Genomic DNA, 22,401 nt, shown 5'->3' on the forward strand with positions numbered 1-22,401 from the left:
TACTTCCAAACACATTTTATGAGGCCAACATAACCCTCATACCAAAACCTGGCAAGGATGGCACAAAGAAAGAAAACTACAGACCAATATCTCTAATGAATACAGATGCTAAAAAACTAAACAAAATACTGGCAAACCGAATACAACAACACATTAAAAAAATAATACATCATGATCAAGTGGGATTCATCCCAGAATCTCAAGGATGGTTCAACATACGTAAAACGGTTAAGGTAATACACCATATCAACAAAACAAAGAACAAAAACCACATGATCTTATCAATAGATGCAGAAAAGGCTTTTGATAAAATACAACACAATTTTATGTTTAAGACTCTCAACAAAATGGGTATAGAAGGAAAATATCTCAACATGATAAAGGCCATATATGATAAACCATCAGCCAACATCATTCTAAACGGCATAAAACTGAGGACTTTCTACCTTTAATCAGGAACAAGACAGGGTTGTCCACTCTCTCCACTCTTATTTAACGTGGTGCTAGAAGTTCTGGCCAGAGCAATCAGACAAGACAAAGAAATAAAAGGCATCCATATCGGAAAAGAAGAAGTAAAGGTATCACTTTTTGCTGATGATATGATCCTATACATTGAAAACCCGAAGGACTCCACAAAAAGATTATTAGAAACAATAAACCAATACAGTAAGGTCGCAGGATACAAAATTAACATACAAAAGTCCATAGCCTTTCTATATGCCAACAATGAAATATTAGAAAACGAACTCAGAAAAATAATCCCCTTCATGATTGCAACAAAAAAAATAAAATACCTAGGAATAAACATAACAAAGAATGTAAAGGACCTTTGTAATGAAAATTACAAAGCATTGTTAAGGGAAATCGAAAAAGATACAATGAGATGGAAAAATATTCCTTGTTCTTGGATAGGAAGAATAAATATAATCAAAATGGCCATATTACCCAAAGCAATATACAAATTTAATGCAATTCCCATCAAAATTCCTATGAGATTTTTTAAAGAAATGGAACAAAAAATCATCAGATTTATATGGAACTATAAAAGACCCTGAATAGCCAAAACAATCCTAAGGAAAAAGAATGAAGCTGGGGGCATTACAATACCTGACTTTAAACTATATTATAGGGCCACGATAATCAAAACAGCATGGTATTGGCAGAAAAATAGACACTCAGACCAATGGAACAGAATAGAAAGCCCAGAAATAAAACCACATATATATGGTCAAATAATCTTTGATAAAGGGGCCAACAACACACAATGGAGAAAAGAAAGCCTCTTCAACAAATGGTGTTGGGAAAACTGGAAAGCCACATGCAAAAGAATGAAACTCGACTACAGCCTGTCCCCGTGTACTAAAATTAATTCAAAATGGATCAAAGACCTAAATATAAGACCTGAAACAATAAAGTACATAGAAGAAGACATAGGTACTAAAATCATGGACCTGGGTTTTAAAGAACATTTTATGAACTTGACTCCAATGGCAAGAGAAGTGAAGGCAAAGATAAATGAATGGGACTACATCAGAATAAAAAGTTTTTGCTCAGCAAGAGAAACTGATATCAAAATAAACAGACAGCCAACTAAATGGGAAATGATATTTTCAAACAACAGCTCAGATAAGGGCCTAATATCCAAAATTTACAAAGAACTCATAAAACTCAACAACAAACAAACAAACAATCCAATAAAAAAATGGGAAGAGGACATGAATAGACACTTCTCCCAGGAAGAGATACAAATGGCCAACAAATATATGAAAAGATGCTCAGATTCATTAGTTATTAGAGAAATGCAAATCAAAACTACAATGAGATACCACCTCACCCCAGTTAGATTAGCTATTATCAACAAGACGGGTAATAGCAAATGTTGGAGAGGCTGTGGAGAAAAAGGAACCCTCATTCACTGTTGGTGGGACTGTAAAGTAGTACAACCATTATGGAGGAAAGTATGGTGGTTCCTCAAAAAACTGAAAATAGAACTACCTTATGACCCAGCAATCCCTCTACTGGGTATATACCCCAAAACCTCAGAAACATTGATACGTGAAGACACATGTAGCCCCATGTTCATTGCAGCACTGTTCACAGTGGCCAAGACATGGAAACAACCCAAAAGCCCTTCAATAGAAGACTGGATAAAGAAGATGTGGCACATATACACTATGGAATACTACTCAGCCATAAGAAATGATGACATCAGATCATTTACAGCAAAATGGTGGTAACTTGATAACATTATACGGAGTGAAATAAGTAATCAGAAAAAAACAAGAACTATATGATTCCATACATTGGTGGAACATAAAAACGAGACTAAGAGACATGGACAAGAGTGTGGTGGTTACCAGGGGTGGGGGGGAGGGAGGACATGGGAGGGAGGGAGGGAGAGAGTTAGGGGGAGGGGGAGGGGCACAGAGAACTAGATAGAGGGTGGCGCAGGACAATCTGACTTTGGGTGAGGGGTATGCAACATAATTTAATGACAAAATAACCTAGACATGTTTTCTTTGAATATATGTACCCTGATTTATTAATGTCATCCCATTACCATTAATAAAAATTTATTTAAAAAACAAAACAAAACAAAACAAAAAAAAACTTTGCAGCCAGAAGAGACTGGCACAAACTATTCAAAGTGATCAAAAACAAGGACCTACAATCAAGATTATTTTGCCCAGCAAGGCTATCATTGAGAATGAAAGAAGAGATAAAGAGTTTCTCAGACAACAAAAAACTAAAAGAGCTCACAATCACCAAACCACAGGAAATTTTAAAGGATCTTTTTTAGAAGAAAAAGAAAAAGAGATAAAATTAAATGGCATACTTATCAATAATTACTTAAATGAAAATAAAATGCTCTAAACAAAGGATATAGGGTAGCTGAATGGATAAGAACATAAGATACATGCATATGCTAGTTGAGAGACACTTCGGCTGAAAGTAATGGATGGAAAAATATTTTATTTAAATAGAGAGAAAAAAACTAGGGTAGCAATACTTATATCAGACAAAATAGATGTTAAAATAAAGGCTATAACAAGAATCAAAGGAGGACATTTTGTAATGAGAAGAGGATCAAACCAACAAGAAGATATAACTCTTGTAAACATTTATGCATCTAACATTGGAGCACTTAAATATTTACAACAGATATTGATGGACATAAAGGGAGAGACAGTCATACAATAATATTAGGGGACCTTACACCCCATTGAAATCAATTCACCCAGATAGAAAATCAACAGGGAAATATCAGCTTTAAATAACACATTAGACCAGATAGAATTAATTGATATTTTAAAAACATTTGACCCCAAACCAGCAGAATGTACATTCTTTTCAAGTGCTCATGGAACGTTTTCAGGATAGATTATATATTAGGTCACAAAAGAAGTCTGAATAAATTTAGAAAGATTAAAATCATACCAAGCATCTTCTTTGGTCACAATAGTATGAAACTAGAAATCAATTATGAGAAAAAAAAGGAAAATCATACAAATTCAAGGAGGGTAAATAACATGCTACTAAACAATGAATGGGTTAACAATTAGATCAAGGAAGAAATCAAGACACTTTGAGAAAAGTGAAATTAAGGGAGAGGACTGAAATAAATAAAATCAGAAATTAAAAAGAGTGACAATTGGTACCACAGAAATCCAAAGGATTATGAAAAAATGCTATGAAAATTATAAGCCAACAAATTGGACAAGCTGGAAGACATGAATAAATTCCTAGAAACATTCAATCTTCCAATCAAGAAGAAACAGAAAATCTGAACAGACTGATTACACCAACAAAATTGATTCAGTAATCAAAAAACTCAAACAAAATGTCCTGGTCTAGGAGTCTTTATAGGTAATTTTTATCAAACATTTAAAGAAAAATTACACTTATCCTTTCCAAACTTTTCCAAGAAAAATTGAAGGAGACAAAGGCTCCCAATCTCATTTACAAAGCCAATATTACTCTGATGCTAGAAACTTGACAAACATATTACAAAAAGAGAAAATTGTATGCCAATATTTTTGATGAATATAGAGGCAAAAATTTTCACCAAAATATTAGCAAAATGAACTTAACAATATGTTAAGAAAATCATAAACCATGGGGTTTATTCATGGGGTGCAAAATTGGTTCAGTATTTGCAAGTCAATTAACGAGACATGAGACACACCACATGAAAAATGAAGCATAGAAATGGTATGATCACATCAATAGATGCAGAAGAAGAATTTGACAAAATCAAGCACCCATTTATGATAAAAACTTTCAACCAAGTGGGAATAGAGGGAAAATACCTCAACATAATAAAAGCCACATATGACAAACCCTATGTGGAAAAAGCTAAAAGCATTTTCATTAAGATCAGGAACAAGACAAACAAGTCAGCTTTCACCACTTTCATGCAACAAAGTCTTGGAAATCTTAGTGACAGGGATCAAACATGAAAAATTAATGAAAGTTGTTCAAATTAAAAAGGAAGGAGTAAAACTGTCATTATTTGCAGATGACATGATAATACAGATAGAGGCCTCCTGAGAATCAACTAAAAACTACGAAAACTGAGAAATTCAGTGAAGTAGCAGGATACAAAACCAATGTTCAGAAATCAGATGCATTTTAGAGATTCAAAGATGGCAATGGAGTAGGCAGATGTTCCAACTGCCACCTCCCAGGACCAAATTGGATTATAACTTAATTTAAGAACAATCATCTTGAAAAACCAACTTTGGACTAAACTAAGGAACCTATAACCAAGGATCACAGAAGGAGCCACACCGAGACTGGTAGGAAGGGTGAAGACACGGACAAGAGCTGCTTCACTCCCAGGAGTGAGGGGCAGCTGAGGGTCTGGAGGGACTCTCACTGTGGGGAGGTTTGCCCTGAGAGGTGTGGGTCCTCAGCCCCAGGCCCAGAGCCCCAGCCTAGGACCCCAGAACCTAGAAGGGGAGCCCAGACAGCATATGGCAGTGAAAAGAGCTGGGTATTTGTCTACGAGAAAGAGACAGAGCTCTCGGAGAAGCAGGCTCCATCTTAAAGGGTCTGCACAGAAAATCTCATTCACAGCCACTTACCCAGGGCTCCAGTAGGGGGATGCTATCTTTCTTGGGTGGAGCAGTCCCCTCTGAGTGGCATCAGCCTGGGGAGAAGCAACTGCTCCACCCTTGGGAGTATCTCCTGCTCCAGTCATGGGACTTGGTCATGCTGAGGAGGCAGGGGAGCATCAGTGACTTAATTTCTGGTGTTGAGGCTGGAGCTCCCCCGCCCCCCCCCCCCACACACACACACTCCTGAGTCTAAGAATGATAATTCTACCTCACGGGAAACTCAGTGGAAACTTTCCAGACTGCAGACAGACCACACTTCTGGGTCTCAGAGGCCACATCCACCAGATTCTTGTGGCCACACCCTACTGAGGCCTACAGAAAAAGTCTGGACAGACTGACAGCTGGGGTAGAGGGGCAGAGCCACAACACCACCTTTCCTAATCCCTAAATTGCCCCAGCAGAGGTTTTTTCGGTGGTTGAGTCCAACAAGCAGCCAGCAGACAGAAGCTGCAGGAGGCAGGACTCAGAAAACCTTGGCCTTTTAAGTGGACCTTCCCCCCGGCCAACGTGTGAGTAAAAGCCAGCCTAGGTGTGCAGCTTGGTATTTCCATGTACACCTGGGCCCAGCAGAGGCAGCCAAAAACTCTGGATTGCTTGTAGCTCCAAGAAGGTTGCTGAGGGCCAGTCATGGGCAGTGTCTCTCAATGGTCTGTGCTGGGTTTCTGCCATCTGTGGAGAGTATCGGATCAGGACCTAACAACCCTTGCTAGAGTGGTATCTAAAAAAAAGGTTCCTCACACCAGGTCCAGCTGAGGCAAATTTTGCTCTCTGTGACCAGCACTGGCACAGTGGTTCCTGTGCATACAATAGGGTGGAGCTTCACAGTCAGCTGGCCTGGGTGCTGGATGAATATCCTGCCCTGCTGGGCTAGATTCTACTGGGGGAAGGGAGAGAGGCTTGGATCATGGACATTTAAAGTGTGAATGCCTGTGAGCCTATTGTTGGATCTAGTCAAGGGGCTTAGCCACTTTCTGGGGGGCACAGTCAGCCCCAGGAGAAGACTCTCTTAGTCTTCCTTCCTGAGACCAGGGTCTCACCAGCTGTGAGAATTTCTGCAGAGGGAACTGTCAGCCACACTTCAATCTGAACCTGCTGCTCACCTTGTTGGGAAGACAACAGTAGGGAAAATAGTACCCTCAAGAAGCAGTCCTAGAATAAAAAAAACAGGTGGCCTGGAGGTCAATACCACTGAGCCCCTCTTCCTCATAAAGACACCACAAAAAGTTCTAAATCAGACAGTGCTACCTAATATGCAGACAAATAGGCAGTCAAAGAAATGTGATCCAAGTAAATCAACAAGAGAAATTCCCAGAAAAATAACTAAATGAAATGAAGTAACCAAACTACCAGGTGCAGAGTTAAAATAATTTTGCCTGACTTGGTGGTGGCGCAGTGGATAGAGTGTTAGACTGGGATGTTTGAGGTCATCAGCTTGAGCGAGGGCTCATCTGATTTGAGCAAAAAGCTCACCAGCTTGAGCCCAAGGTCACTGGCTCAAGCAAGGGGTTACTCAGTCTTCTGAGGGACTGTGGTCAAGGCACGTATGAGAGGGCAATCAGTGAACAATTAAAGTGATGCAAGGCACAACAAAAGACTGATGGTTGATGCTTCTCATCTCTCCGTCCCTGTCTGTCTGTCCCTCTCTCTGACTCTCTCTCTGTTTCTGTAAAATAAAATAAATAAATAAATAAATAAATAATGATTTTTAGGATGCTCAAGGATCTTAAGGTAACAATGAATGGACATAATGAGTACCTAAATAAAGAGATAACAAGCATCAAAAGAAACATTAAAATCATGAAAGGAATTAGTCATAAATGACAAATACATAATTAGAAATGAAGGCTGCACTAGAACTAATCAGCAGCAGGCTGGATGAGGCAGAGGATAGAATTAATGATTTAGAAGACAAAATAAACATAAGCAGAGAAGTAGAGCAGCAAAATGAAAAGAAACTCAAAAAGACTGAGGAAATTCTAAGAAAGTTCTGTGACAACATGAAGAGAAACAACATCTATATCATAAGGGTTCCTGAAGGAGAAGAGAATGAACAATGTGTAGAAAACCTGTTGGAAGAAATTATAGCTGAAAATTTCCCTACATTTATGAATGACAAAGTCAGAGAAGTTCAAGAAGCACAGAGAGTCCTATTAAAGAAGAACCAAAGGAGGCCTACACCAAGAAAAATCATAATTAAAATGCCAAAATTAAGAGACAAAGAAAGAATACTAAAAGCAACAAGAGAAAAGAAGTCAATTACCTACAGATGAGCCCCTATAAGAATGACATCCAATTTCTCATCAGAAACACTTGAGGCCAGATGGGATTGGCAAGAACTATTCAAACTGATGCAAAACAAGAACCTATAACCAAGACTACTTCATCTAGCAAGGCTATCATTTAAAATTGAAGGAGAAATAAAAAGCTTCCCAGACAAAAACAAAAAGAAAACAAAAAACAAAACAACAACAACAAACTCAAGGAACCATTACAACCAAACCAGTACTGCACAAACTATTAAGGGGCCTGTTATAAAAAGAGAAAAAAAAAGAAATCGAGGAAAAGAGGAATGTAGATATAAAGTATAAAATGGCAATAAATAAGTACATGTCAGTAATAACCTTAAATTTAAATGGATTAAATGCTCCAATCAAAAGACAGTTTAGCTGCATGGATAATAAAACAGGACCCGTACATATGCTGTCTACAAGAGACCAACTTCAGAACCAAAGATACATATAGACTGAAAGTGAAGGGATGGAAAGAAGTATTTTACACAAATGGAAATGAAAAAGAAGCTAGGGTAGCAATACTTATATCTGACAAAATAGACTTTAAAACAAAGTAAGGTATAAAGAAGGTCACTACATAATGAGAAAGGGAGCAAACCAACAGGAGGATATAACCATTGTAAATATTTATGCACCTAATATAGGAGCACCTAAATATATAAAGCAGATTTTGATGGACATAAAGGGCAAGATCAACAGCAATACTATAGTAGTAGGGGATTTTAATACCTCACTGACAACAATGGATAGATCCTCCAGACATAAAAATTAACAAAGAAACAGTGGTCTGAAATGACACACTATATCATCTGGATTTAATTGATATTTTCAGAACACTTACCCCAAAGCAGCAGAATATACAGTCAATTGTTCATGGTACATTCTCTAGAATAGACCACATATTAGGACATAAAATGAATCTCAATAAATTTAAGAAGATTGAAATCATATCAAGCATCTTCTTTGATCACAATGATATGAAACTAGAAATCAACTACAATAGAAAAACTGAAAAACATTCTAACACTTGGAGGCTAAAGAGCATGTTATTAAATAACAAATGGGTTAACAAGGAGACCAAGGAAGAAATAAAAAATTTCCTTGAAACAAATGAAAATGAACATACAACAACATAAAATTTATGGGACACAGCAAAAGCAGTCCTGAGAGGGAAGCTCATAGCATTACAGGCATAACTTAAGAAGCTAGAAATAGCTCAAATAAACAACCTAACCCTGCATCTAAAAGAACTAGAAAAAGAACAACAAAAAAGCCCAGAGGAAGTAGAAGAAAAGAAATTATAATAAAGATCAGAGTTAAAATAAATGACACAGAGGCTAAACTACAATACAAAAGATCAATGAAACCAAGAGCTGGTTCTTTTAAAAGGTAAACAAGATGGATGAACCTTGAACCAGATTCATTAAAAAAAAAAAAGAGAGAGAGGACTCAAATAAATAAAGTTAGAAATGACATTGGAGAAGTAAAAACTGGCACAGCAGAAATACAAAGGATTGTAAGAAAATACTATGAAGATCTATATGCAAAAAAATTGAACAACCTAGGCAAAATGGATAAATTCCTAGAAACATAAAATCTTTCAAAACTCAGTTGGGAAGAATCAAAAAACCTAAACAGACCAATTACAACAAATAATATTGAAACAGTTATAAAAAAACTCCCTGCAAACAAATCCTGGACCAGATGGCTTCACAGGTGAATTTTACCAAATATTCAGACAAGAACTAACACCTATTTTTCTCAAGCTATTTCAAAAAATTTAAGAGGAGAAAGGACTTTTATGAGGCAGGCTCATCATTCCAAAACCAGATAAAGACACTACAAAGAAAGAAAACTATAGACCAATATCCCTGATGAATTTAGATGCTAAAATTCTCAACAAAATATTAGCAAACCAGATCCAGCAATATATGAAAAAAATCATATATTATAATCAAGTGGGATTTATTCTTGGGAGGCAAGGCTGGTACAGTATTTGTAAAACAATCAATGTGATTCATCACATAAATAAAAGGAAGGAAAAAAATCACATGATAGCATCAATAGATGCAGAAAAAGCATTTGATAAAATCCAGCACCCATTTATGATCAAAACTCTCAGCAAAGTGGGAATACAGAGAACATTCCTCAACATGATAAAGGCCATCTATGACAAACACACAGCTAACATCATAATCAATGGGCAAAAATTAAGAGCTATCCCCTTAAGATCAGGAACAAGGCAAGGGTGCCCCCTTTCACCACTCTTATTCAACATAGTTTTGGAAGGCCTAGTCACAGCAATCAGACAAGAAGAAGAAATAAAAGGAATCCAAATTGGAGTAGAAGAATTTGCAGATGATATGATATTGTATATAGAAAACCCTAAAGTCTCAGTAAAAAAACTACTGGACCTGATAAATGAATTCAGCAAGGTGGCAGGATATAAAATTAATATTCAGAAATCGATGGCATTTTTATACACCAACAATAAACTGCCTGAAAAATAATTAAGGGAATAAACCCCTTCACTATTGCAATGCAAAATTAAAGTACCTAGCAGTTAATTTAACCAAGGAGGCAAAAGACTTGTTATCAGAAAATTATTGACATTGAAAAAGGAAGATACAAACAAGTGGAAACATATACTGTGTTCATGCATCTGAAGAATAAATGTCATTAAAATGTCTATATAACCTAAAGCAATCTATAAATTCAATGAAATTCTTATTAAGATACTGATGGCATACTTCAAAGATATAGATCACATATTCCAAAAATTTATATGGAACCAAAAAGAACACGAATAGCCTCAGCAATCTGGAAAATGAAGAATAAAGTGGGAGGTAACACATTTCCTGATATCAAGTTTTACTATGAGGCCATAGTAATCAAAACAGCTTGGTACTGGCATAAAAACTGACATACAGATCAATGGAACAGATCAGAGAACCCAGAAATAAACCCATGCCTTTATAGTCAATTGATAATTGACAAAGGAGGTAAGAGCATACAATGAAGTAAAGACAGTCTCTTTAATAAATGGTGTTGAGAAAATTGGACAGGTACATGCAAGAAAAAAAAAAGAAACTAGACCAACAACTTACATCATTCACAAAAATAAACTCAAAGTGGATGAAAGACCTAAATGTAAATCATAAAACCATAAACATCTTGGAAGAAAACGTAGGTAGTAAACTCTCCGATATCTCTTTAGCAATATTTTTGCCAATTTAATCTCTACTGGCAAGTTAAATAAGGGACAAAATAAATAAGTGGGACTATATTAAACTAAAAAGCTTTTGCATAGCAAAAGACACCATTAACAAAATAAAAGACAACCCACACAATGGACGAACATATTCGCTAATGGATCTGATAAGGGTTTAATAACTAAAATTTATAAAAAACTTGTAAAACTCAACACCAGGATGGTAAACAATCCAATCAAAAAATGGGCACAAGAAATGAATACACACTTCTCCAAAGAGGACATACAGATGGCCAATAGGCATATGAAAAAAATGTTCAACATCACTAATCATCAGAGAAATGCAAATTAAAACCACAATGACATACTACCTCACACCTGTCAGAATGGCGCTTGTTAACAAAACAACACATAAGTGTTGGCGAGGGTGTGGAGAAAAGGGGGCCCTCCTGCACTGCTGGTGGGAATGCAGACTTGTGCAGCCACTGTGGAAAACAGTATGGAGAGTCTTCAAAAAATTAAAAATGGAACTGCCTTTTGACCCAGCTATCTCACTTTTAGGAATATAGCTTAAGAACACCACATCAATGATTCAAAAGAAGTAATGCACCCCCATGTTTATTGCAGCATTGTTTTACAATAGCTGAAATTTGGAAACAGTTCAAGTGTCCATCAGTGGACAAGTGGATTAAAAAGTTATGGTACATATCACAATGGAATACTATGTGGCTATAAAAAAGAAGGAAATCTTACCTGTTTTGACAGCATGGATGAACCTGGAGATTATTATGCTAAGTGAAATAAACCAGGCAGAGAAAGACAAATATCATATGATCTCACTTTTATGTGGAATTTAATAAACAAAGTGAACTGAGGAATGGAATAGAGGCAGAAACAGGGTCAGAGGGAGCAAAGGGACAGCTGTCAGAGGGAAGGTGGATGAGGGGATGGGATCAGAGAAAGTGAAGAGATTAGTGAAGTTATATATACATAGCTATATATACATAGTTATATATACATAGTTATATATACATATACACAGATACAGATAACAGGACAGCAAATCCCAGAGGGAAGGAGGGAGGGAGTTAGGGGTAGGGAGGTAAAAGGAGTATAAGTAGGGACATGGGGGTGGGGGGTGAGGGTGTTATATTCAGTGGGACACTTGAATCCATGTAAACACAATAAATTAAAATTAATAAATATTAAAAAAACAAGACAATAAAAAAGCAATCAAATGCATTTTTATGCAAAATAACAAATGATCACAAAGACAAATTAACAAAACAATCCTATTTACAATTGTATCAAAAAATGAAACACTTAGGAATAAATTTAACTAAGGATGTAAAAGACCTGTACTTGGATAATTATAAGGCATTGAAAAAAAATACAAATAAATAGAAGTCTGTATTTCACTCATTTGTTGGGGACCAAAAGCCAACATGGTTTTTGCAGTTTAGATTTTGGGGGGACAGAAGTGTGGCATACTGGCAGTAAACTGACGGTCTGCCCAACTCCCCACCTCACTTGTTCTGTGAAGTTGCTAAAGGCTGTTAAGCTGTGATGCTGGATTGCTTATACTCATCGTATTCTTCATGTCCCCCGGAAAGACTGGAGGCAAGTTTCTTTTATCCTTTGTTTTGTGAAGTTAAGACGTTATGTATGGTGGGGGTTTTCTGCACTTGGTAGAATTCTTGGGTTGCCTTGGAAGTATGATCAGAGATCTCTGATTTGCTAATGGCCTCACTTTGCCCTATAAAAAAGCAAGAAGCGGGTGTGGAGCATGCTCTGTTCTTGTCATCAGCAATCGCAGAGCCCTCCTGAGCCCATCCTTTATCTTTAAGCATATTTTCTTAATTCTGCACCGTTCCCACTCAGGACCTGGAATTACTAGCCATGCTGGTTCAAGGCACTCATTGACAAAAAAATTAACATTATTAAAATGTCTATCGTGCCCAAAGCAACCTACAGATTTTATGGAATCCTGATAAAAATACCAATGGCATTTTTCACAGAACTAGAACTCATGATTCTAAAATGTATATGAAACTACAAAGACTCCAAAGAGTCAAAGCAATCTTGAGAAAAAAAAGGTAAAGATTTTACTCTGCTTGATATGAAGCTATAATAATCAAAACAGCATGGTGCTGTAATAAAATCAGACTTATAGATTAACAGAACAGAACAGAAGACCCAGAAATAAATCCATGTGTATATGGTCAATTAATCTATGAGAAAGTAGGCATGAATATAGAATTGGGACAGTCTCTTTAATAAATGATGTTGGCTCTGGCTGGTTGGCTCAGCGGTAGAGCGTCGGCCTGGTGTGCGGGGGACCTGGGTTCGGTTCCCTGCCAGGGCACATAGGAGAAGCGCCCATTTGCTTCTCTACCCCCACCCCCTCCTTCCTCTCTGTCTCTCTCTTCCCCTCCCACAACCAAGGCTCCATTGGAGCAAAGATGGCCCGGGCGCTGGGGATGGCTCCTTGGCCTCTGCCCCAGGCGCTAGAGTGGCTCTGGTCGCGACAGAGCGACGCCCAGGAGGGGCAGAGCATCGCCCCCTGGTGGGCAGAGCTTCGCCCCTGGTGGGCGTGCCGGGTGGATCCCGGTAGGTAGGGCGCATGCGGGAGTCTGTCTGACTGTCTCTCCCTGTTTCCAGCTTCAGAAAAAAAATAAATAAATAAAAAGATGAGAAAACTCAACAAACACACATAAAAAAAATGAAGCTGGATCATTTCCTTACTTTATACACAAGAATAAATTCAAAATGGATTAAAGACTTAATTGTAAGACCTTAAACCACAATACTCCTAGAAAAAAACATAGACAGTAAACTGTAGGACCAAATCATACTAAAGACTTTTTGTACATCAAAGGAAACATAAAAAAAAGGAAGAAAGAAAAGAAAGACAACCTACTGATGGAAGAAGATATTTGCCAGTGACTCATCTTATAAGGTGTTAATGTCCAAAATATATAAGAAATTCATTCAACTTAACACCAAAACATAGGCAGAGGACAAGAATAGACATTTCTCCAAAGAGGACATACAAATGGCCAATGTCCATATAAAAATATGCTCAGCATCACTAATCATGAAGAAAATGCAAATTAAAAGACTATGAGATACCACCTCAAACTTGTCCCAATGTCTAGCATCAATAAATTAACAAACAACAAGTGCCAATGAAGATGTGGACAAAAGGGATCACTTATGCACTTTTGCTGGGAATGCAGATTGGAGCAGCCACTATAGAAACAGTTAGAAAGTCCTTCAAAAAATTAAAAATAGAACTACCATATGACCCATCAATTCCAGTTTTGGATATTTATCGAACAAATCCAAAACACCAATTTGAAAAGATATATGCACCCTTAAGTTTATTGCTGCATTATTTACAATAGCCAAGATATGAAACAATCTAAGTGCCCAGTGTAATAGAATTGGATAAAGAAGTGGTTCATATATACAACAGAATATGACTCAGCCATAAAAAGACTGAAATCTTGCCATTTGTGACAACATGGTGGGTCCTGGTGGGTATTATGCTAAGTGAAATAAGTCAGACAGAGAAACACAAATACCATGCAATTTCACTAATATGTGGTATCTAAAAAACAAAATAAGTGAACAAACGAAACAGAACTCCTATATCCAGAGAATATTTTGATGGTTTTTAAATGGGTGGGGTATTGGGAGGTGAGTAAAAAAAGCAGAGGGTTTAAGATGTATAAATTGCCCATAATAAAAATAGTTGTAGGGATGTCAAGTACAATTTAAGGAATATAGTTGTTAATACTGTAATAAGTACAGGATTTAGCAAAAGTAGGTTTACAGTTATGAGTACACAAAACAGTTTATTCATTATTATAATAATCATAACCTGCTTGTCTTTTTTCATACTAACAACTATAGGTCTACTTTTGTCGACCCCTATATATATGGTGTCAGGTGGGTACTAGACTTCTTAAATTGTATAAATGTCTAATCCCTATGTTGTACACCTAAAACTAATATCTCATTGTATTTCAACTGTAATTACAAATAAAAATTATAGTTAATACAAAAATAAATTCATAAATACAATATGTGAATTTTTCTCACAGGATATTATACTGTATGTTCATGCTACAAAAATGTAAAACAATTATGACTTTTACAATATATAGTCATTCGTGATACTCTCCCTACAGCTGCTGTATTTAGCCAATATAATATAATCTCTTATAGTTCATGTACCAATTCTTTACATGCTACAATTTGCTGTAATTTAATCCACTTTCAGAAATCATATTTTTCACATCCTTTGGTATGCAGAATTTTCTCTGACAAAAAAACCCCTGAATTTTAGAGTTGCCACATGTCCACTTTTGAACCAGGCTGTCTGGGATTTGAGCTTCTATACAGTAAACAGAAGAAAATGTTTAAATGCCCTTCATTGTTGCATGGTATGACTCAAACTGCTCACTGGCTCTTAAAGTCAAAGTTCTCTGGCAACTGGTCCCAGAATGTCAGAATCAAGGCCTCCTGGCACGTGGGCCATGCTGGTTGGTATGTATAACCTCATTTATATTCTCACCACCTTCTTTGCCAGGAAACAGGCAAGCATGTGAAAGAGAAATACATTCTCATTCTAAAATTGTGATGCATAATAAAGACTTTTCATTTTCTTGTATGTGGCAATACTGTTTCGTGAGTAAAGAATTTCTAATAGCTTTCTTTAAAAAAAAAAAAAAAGGCTGCTTACCATAAATAAAATCACCTTTCTTTTATCCAGAGTTTAAAGAGTTTTATTTAATTTAAAAATATTATTATTTTTTTTTAGTATTTTCTTGTAAAAGTAAAATGTCTGGCAGTGATTAGTTAAATTAAGCCTACACATACTCATTTAGATAGTAATCCTGCTCCTGGCATTGGATACTGAACAAATCATACCAGCTTCTGAGGGATCATTTGAGGAGGCAGGGCATTGGGGCAGCCTGAATCTCCATGTCTGTTAGAGTGGACATGGTGGAGGCATCACCATGGGACAAGTAGAAGCAATGGACAAACTGCACACAAGCTGCAACATAGATAATTCTAAAAACGTAGTAGTTTAAAAAGTGAGAAACAGAACATGTAACACAATATCATTTATATAAATTAAAAATATATCAATACAAACACAGACACAGAATGATACATGTTAAACACATGAGCATTGCTGTTCATAGGAAAGGCAAATGAGGATGGAAAATGGGAATAAAAGGGGGAAACTCATAAATAGGCACACCCATAAAATGAGAGACAAGCCTTGAATGGATCAATGATAACAATGATGTAAACAAAAAGTATTTAATGCTCTGACTCTTAATTGAAAAATGCAACCTATGCATTGAAGGTCTAAGTGCATAAAGTTCAATGTGAACATGGCTTGTGTGCCCTGGTCCACTTCCAATTTCTACAAATAGCAACTGTTCCTAGTTTGAAACAGTTTACTGCATGTGGCTTCTGTCTAATTTCTGTGTGTATACAAAATATAATTTTGTTTTTACATAAATGTGATCATGCTATGCTTACTGTTCTGCATGTTGTTGTTTTTTCATTTACATACAATTACACATATGCATATACACAGAATTATAAATACATATAATTGTTGTACTCCTATGCCTGTAGATATGACTCATCTTCCCCCCTACTTTTCTGCTGCCTTCACTTTCCCTCCCTTCTCTGTTTTTTTTTTACTTTGGACTGTTTTTAATGAAATAGGGAGCCACTCTGAAATATGAGGTAATTTAATCCAGATGCATTTCTCACATTTTCTATCTTCAGTTTCTAATTTTTTATTGTAACATTAATTCACTGTCAAGGTTTTGTAACATTTACTTTCATTTTCACAACTATAGTTCATACAGTAGTCTTTCTCAGTCCTCTGCCTTTGCTGATTCACATGTGCAGTGTATACCTGCTGATGCTTCATGGCAGCTGTTCCCTCAGTTTCTCCCAACTCGGAATGCTGACGTGTTGATGTGGGAAAGCAGCGTTGTGCTGAGTCAGCCTGAATTTTCTCCCTTGCATGTGACTTACTTCTGCCTAAGTTGTCAAGAGATTTTTTTGTTGTTGTTTTCACCTGTAGATAAATAACCAGAGAATATCTGTGTTGATCAGCCTCTGTGTGTTTTCTTTTGCTTTATTCATCTTGCTGTATCTTTTCCAGTTTGTGTCTAATATTTACTGGTATTTTCTACCACTTTTACTTCTCAGTTCCTTTCCATTTTATATTGTGTGAATTTTCTCAGGGCTATCTATTTTATTTATTGTGTTTAGTGGTGTGCATTCTACATCTTGTTGGTTTTAATGTGGTATAAATTTCTGTAATAATTTGGGAATCACTACTGGCACAATAAACTTATTTTTGAAATCAAACATATAGTTTGCAAATATTTTCTCCTGCTTGAGAGGCTGAATTTACATTATGTTGATTGTTTCATTTGCCTGTGCAGAAGCATTTATTTTGATATAGGCCCAATTATTTTATTTTACTTATTTACTTATTTGCCTGTGCTTCTATGTCATACCCAATAAATTATTGGCAATGCTAATGCCATGATTTCCCTCTGTTAAATTCTAGGAGAGCTTGACCAGGTGGTGACACAGTGGATAGAGCATCGGACTGGGATGCAGAGGACCCAGGTTCAAAACCCCGAGGTTGTCAGCTTGAGTGCAGGCTCATCTGGTTTGAGCAAGGCTCACCAGCTTGAGTCCAAGGTTGCTGGCTTGAGCAAGGCGTCACTTGGTCTGCTGTAGCCCTCTGGTCAAGGCACATATAGAAAGCAATCAATGAACAACTAAGGTGCCACAATGAAGAACTGATGCTTTTTATCTCTCTCCCTTCGTGTCTGTCCCTATCTGTCCCTCTCTCTGTCTCTGTCAACAACAACAACAAAAATAATTCTAGGAGATTCACAGTTTTAGTTCTCAGGTTTAAGTGTTTAATTGATTTTGAGTTGATTTTTATATCGTGTAAGATAAGAGTCCAATATCATGTTTTTGCATGTGAATATCCAGTTTTTCCAGCACCATCTATTGAAGAGACACTTCTTTTTGTTTGCATTCTTAGCAGCTTTGTTGAAGATCAGTTGATTGTATAAATGTGGACTTATTTCTGGGTTCTCTATTCTGTTCCATTAGTCTATCTGTATATAATTCAGTAATGTACTGTTTTGATTACTGTACCTTTGTAATATATTTTGAAATTAGTTTTGTTCTTTTAGCTAAGATTAATTTGGCTACTTGTGATTCTCTGTTTTTCCACATGAATTGTACAATTGTTTTTTCTATTTCAGTAAAAAAAATGTTTTTGGAAATTTGATAAGGATTGCATTGAATCTGTAGATATTTTAAAAATGGAATTTATTGAGGTGACACTGGTTAACGTAATTACAGAGGTTTCAGGTGCCCAATTCTATAATACATTTCTGTATACTGTATTGTACGTTCACTCCCTGAAGTCAAAGTCTTTGTCCATCACTATTTCTTCCCCTCTGTATTCTCCTTGACCTTCTCCTCCCCTCCAGCAATCACCACATTGTGGTCTGTGTTAATGAGCTTTTCTCTTTTTTTTGTTCATTTTGCTCATCCTTTCACTCTCCTTACCCAGGCCCACCCCCCAATCACTGTTAAACTGCTCTCTATGTCTGTCTTTATTCTGCTTGTTAGTTCATTTGGTTCCATAAATGAGTGAAATAATATGGTACTTGTCTTTCTCTGACTGGGTTATATCACTTAGAATGACCTCCAAGTACATCCATGCTGTTGCAAAAGGTAAGATTTCTTTTTTTATGGCCGCATAGTATTCCATTGTGTATATGTACCACAGCTTTTTTATCCACTCCTCTACTAATAAGCACTTGGGCTATTTCCAGATCTTGGTTATTGTAAATAATGCTGCAGCAAACATAGTGGTACATATATTCTTTTGAATTAAGGTTTCAGGTTTCTTACGCTATAATCTCAAAAGTGGGATTACTAGATAAAAAGGCAGTTTCATTTTTAATTTTTTGAATGACTTCATATTGCTTTCCATGGTAGCTGTACCAATCTGCATTCCCACCAGCAATGAATGAAAGTAACTTTATCTCCACACTCTCACCAACACTTGTTTGTTGCTTTTTTTTTTGATGATAACCATTCTGACAAGGGTGAGGTAATATCTCATTGTGGTTTTAATTTGCATTTTTCTGATTATTAGTGATGTTGACATCTTTTTATATGTCTATTGGTCATCTGTGTGTCCTCTTTAGTCTCAGCAAAGTAAGAATAGAAAGAACATGCATCAATGTAATAAAGGCCATATATGACATGACAAATTCACAGTTAGAATCTATAGGTACTTTTTTGTGTGTATGAGACAGAAGACAGCCAGCCAGACAGAGAGAGACAGACAGAAAGGGAGAGAGATAAGAAGCATCAACTTTTATTGCAGCACTTTACTTGTTCATTGATTGCTTCTCGTATGTGCCTTAACGGGGGAGGGGAGGGTGTTGGCTTCACCTGAGCCAGTGACTCTTTGCTCAAGTCAGTGACCTTGAGTTCAAGCAAGTGACCTTGGGCTTCAATCCAGTGACCTATGGGGTCATGTCTATGATCCCACGGTCAAGCTAGCAATCCTGTGCTCAAGCTGGTGAACCCACACTGAAGCTGGTGAGCCCACACTGAAGCTGGTGAGCCCACACTTAAGCTGGATGAGCCCACGCTTAAACCAGTGACCTCAGGGTTTTAAACCTGGGTCCTCAGTATTCCAGGTCGATGTTCTGTCCACTGTGCCACACCTGGTCAGGCCCATCATATATATTTAAAACATTTTTTTAATCTGTTATTTGGTGGACATTGAGATTGTAGGTACATTTTTGTGTAGTCACTAGAATTTGGAGATTTTGCAATGTAATTTTATGTCACTAACTTATTAGCCAGAAGCAAGCTGCCCACCAATGCCATGCATAGAGATATAATAGCCATAGTTGGTAGATAGAGGTACTAACATTTGTGTTCATAGACAGAGAGCACATCATGGGAATTTAGATTCTTGTAGACAACTAGATTCCATCTTTTGTTTAAGATTGGGACCTATTTTGACTATTGTTTCTTGAGCCAATATAATCATCTTATTTCTTATGATGCCCAAGAGCACTGTAGCTTACAAATCCTCCTTCTTGCAATGTGTTCTTGCTTCTTTTAATATTTTATTTCATGCTTTAGAAATTGTTTCCCAAATACTTTATATGCCACCTGGCATTTCTATCTGTTCACAAAGGTGGAGGCGAATATCAATATGTACTCTATCATTATTACTCCAAGGAACAAGCCTCATAGTTATAAACTATTGGAGGTCATGGACAATGGTTGAATAGAACCACAGCTTAAAAATGATAGATGTTAATTGATATATTACACTCTTAGATTATTCATGTGTAAAGTAAAACTTAGAGAATAAAGTAAAGGTAGGGGTGAAAACATGTGAGAGGAAAACAGGAGTGCTGCGTCTCGAGCTCTAGCATTGTCATTAAGCTGGAACAGAATCAGAATAATAACAAGAGAAAATAAGTCAAAAGAAATAGTTTTATAAGAAAAAAGGGGAAATGCTCATCAGCCCAAGAAGAGTGTATTTGAAGAATACATCTTAGAGGCATGAAATAACTATCAGTGAAACCACCTGAGTTTTAGCAAAAAGCCAGATTTTTAAAATGGAAATATCCACTATAAGTAGGCTTCTTGGGTGCATTACTGCTGTTTGTTGCAAGAAATGATACCTAAATATGGTAAGTAAATATCACACCACACCTTTTGCAAAAATTCTTTTGTGATTTAAGAGGAGACTTTAAGAGGCCATTCCCCACCATCTCACTTTTTTTTTTCTTTTTTTCCAACTGTGAGGAGTGGAAATAGAGAGACAGACTCTCACATGTGCCCCAACTAGAATTCACCCAGCAACCCTTGTATGGCATTGGTGCTCTGCCAATTTGGTGCTATGCTTACAACCGAGCTATTTTTAGCACCTGAGGTGTAGGCTCCACAGAACCATCCTCAGTGCCTGGGGCCAATGCACTCGAATCAATCGAGCCATGGCTATAGGAGTGAAAGAGAAAGAGAGAAAGAGAGAGAGAGAGAGAGAGAGAGAGAGAGAGAGAGAGAGAAAGGGGTGGGGGAGAGGTGGAGAAGCAGATGGTCACTTGTGTGCCCTGACTAGGAATCAAAACTGGGATATCTACACACCAGGCTGACACTGTACCACTGAGCCAACCGGCCAGGGCCCATCTCACAGTTTTTAAAAGGACATATGCATCTTATTATGGTTTTTGAACTTTTTAAGTATTTTTTGAGCTTTGATTTGGACATTGTTTGGTATCTTGGAATGTTAAAAAAAATTAGCTACTGATACTTAAAAATCTTCTTTAGTTCTACAGAATAAAGTTATGAAAGAGAGTAAACAGGATGTGCACAGACTCTGAGAAGTAGACATAGTGGTCAAATAATTATTAAATTTTATTAGTTCACTTTACAGATGATAAACAGAGGTGCTTGGAGGGGCTAGATCAGGGGCTGGGAACCTATGGCTCGCGAGCCAGATGTGGCTCTTTTGATGGCTGCATCTGGCTCACAGACAAATCTTTAATAAAAAAATAGTAACATTAAAAATATAAAACATTCTCATGTATTACAATCTAGTCATTTCCTACCTCTCATGTTCATGGTTGCGGGTGGCTGGAGCCAATCACAGCTGTCCTCCGGGACAACACCAAATTTTTATTGGATAATGCGTAACATACATGGGTCATTGTATAGCTCTCATGGGATTACATTTTAAAATATGTGGCGTTCATGGCTCTCTCAGCCAAAAAGGTTCCCGACTCCTGGGCTAGATGATATTTGTAAGGTTATATAGTCAATAAAAACATTATCTCAGAAACTGAGTTCTCCTGTTCACAATAACTTATTATCATCTTTATATTAATTAATCTTTTTCAGTTTTATTCTTTTATCTCATCAATTTATCTGAGACTAGATGTGCTGGAACTCAATTTTTTAAAAGCATGTATGTCATAGAGTTCTCTGATTTAGCATCAATGTTTTTGTTTTTGTTTTTAATTTTATTTAGAAAATTAAATTTAACAGGGTGACATTGATCAATAAGAGTACATAGGTTTCAGGTGAACATTTCTGTAGCATTTGAACTGTTGTTTATGTTGTATACTCATAATCCAAAGTCAAATCATTTTCTGTCATTATATATTTGCCCCTCTTTACTCCCTTCCTCCTTCTTTCACATTCCCCTGCCCCTAGTAACCATTTCATTTTTATCTATGTCCATGATCTCAGTTTTATGTCCCATCTATGTTTGAAATCATACAGTTCTTAGCTTTTTCTGATTTACTTTTTTCACTCAGTATAATGTTCTCAAGTTCCATCCATGTTGTCATAAATGGCACTATGCCATCATTTCTTATGGCTGAGTAGTATTTCATTGCGTATATATACCACAGCTTCTTTATCCGATCCTCAACTGAGGGACACTTTGGTTGTTTCCATGTCTTGGCCACTGTAAAAAATGCTGTGATGAATGTTTTTCTTTCTTTGCAGCATCTGAAGGCACCATTCTTCTTTCCTGAGCTCTCTCTGATCTTAGACTCTGTGGTGCCATGTTTTCTTGATTCTTCTCCATTTCCGACCACTCTTTGTAGTGTTTCCATTGGTGCTTCTTTCTAAGCTGTTCTGAAATATATATACTGTCTTTAAC

At 36.8% G+C, this 22,401-nt stretch overlaps 1 protein-coding gene across 1 annotated transcript in view; it reads right to left on the reverse strand.

Annotated features, from left to right (window-relative positions):
- The window catches only part of EXOC2 (exocyst complex component 2), a 386,269-nt gene extending 364,905 nt beyond the window's left edge, over window positions 1–21,364 (reverse strand). Inside the window, exon 1 of the mRNA XM_066376909.1 lies at window positions 21,344–21,364. Within this exon, the coding sequence (XP_066233006.1) occupies window positions 21,344–21,356 (13 nt within the window). The 5' untranslated portion in view covers window positions 21,357–21,364. The remainder of the gene's footprint in view (window positions 1–21,343) is intronic.
- Window positions 21,365–22,401: the final 1,037 nt, after the last annotated feature.

This window comes from Saccopteryx leptura, chromosome 3 (assembly GCF_036850995.1).
Source record: "Saccopteryx leptura isolate mSacLep1 chromosome 3, mSacLep1_pri_phased_curated, whole genome shotgun sequence".
NCBI lineage: Eukaryota > Metazoa > Chordata > Mammalia > Chiroptera > Emballonuridae > Saccopteryx > Saccopteryx leptura.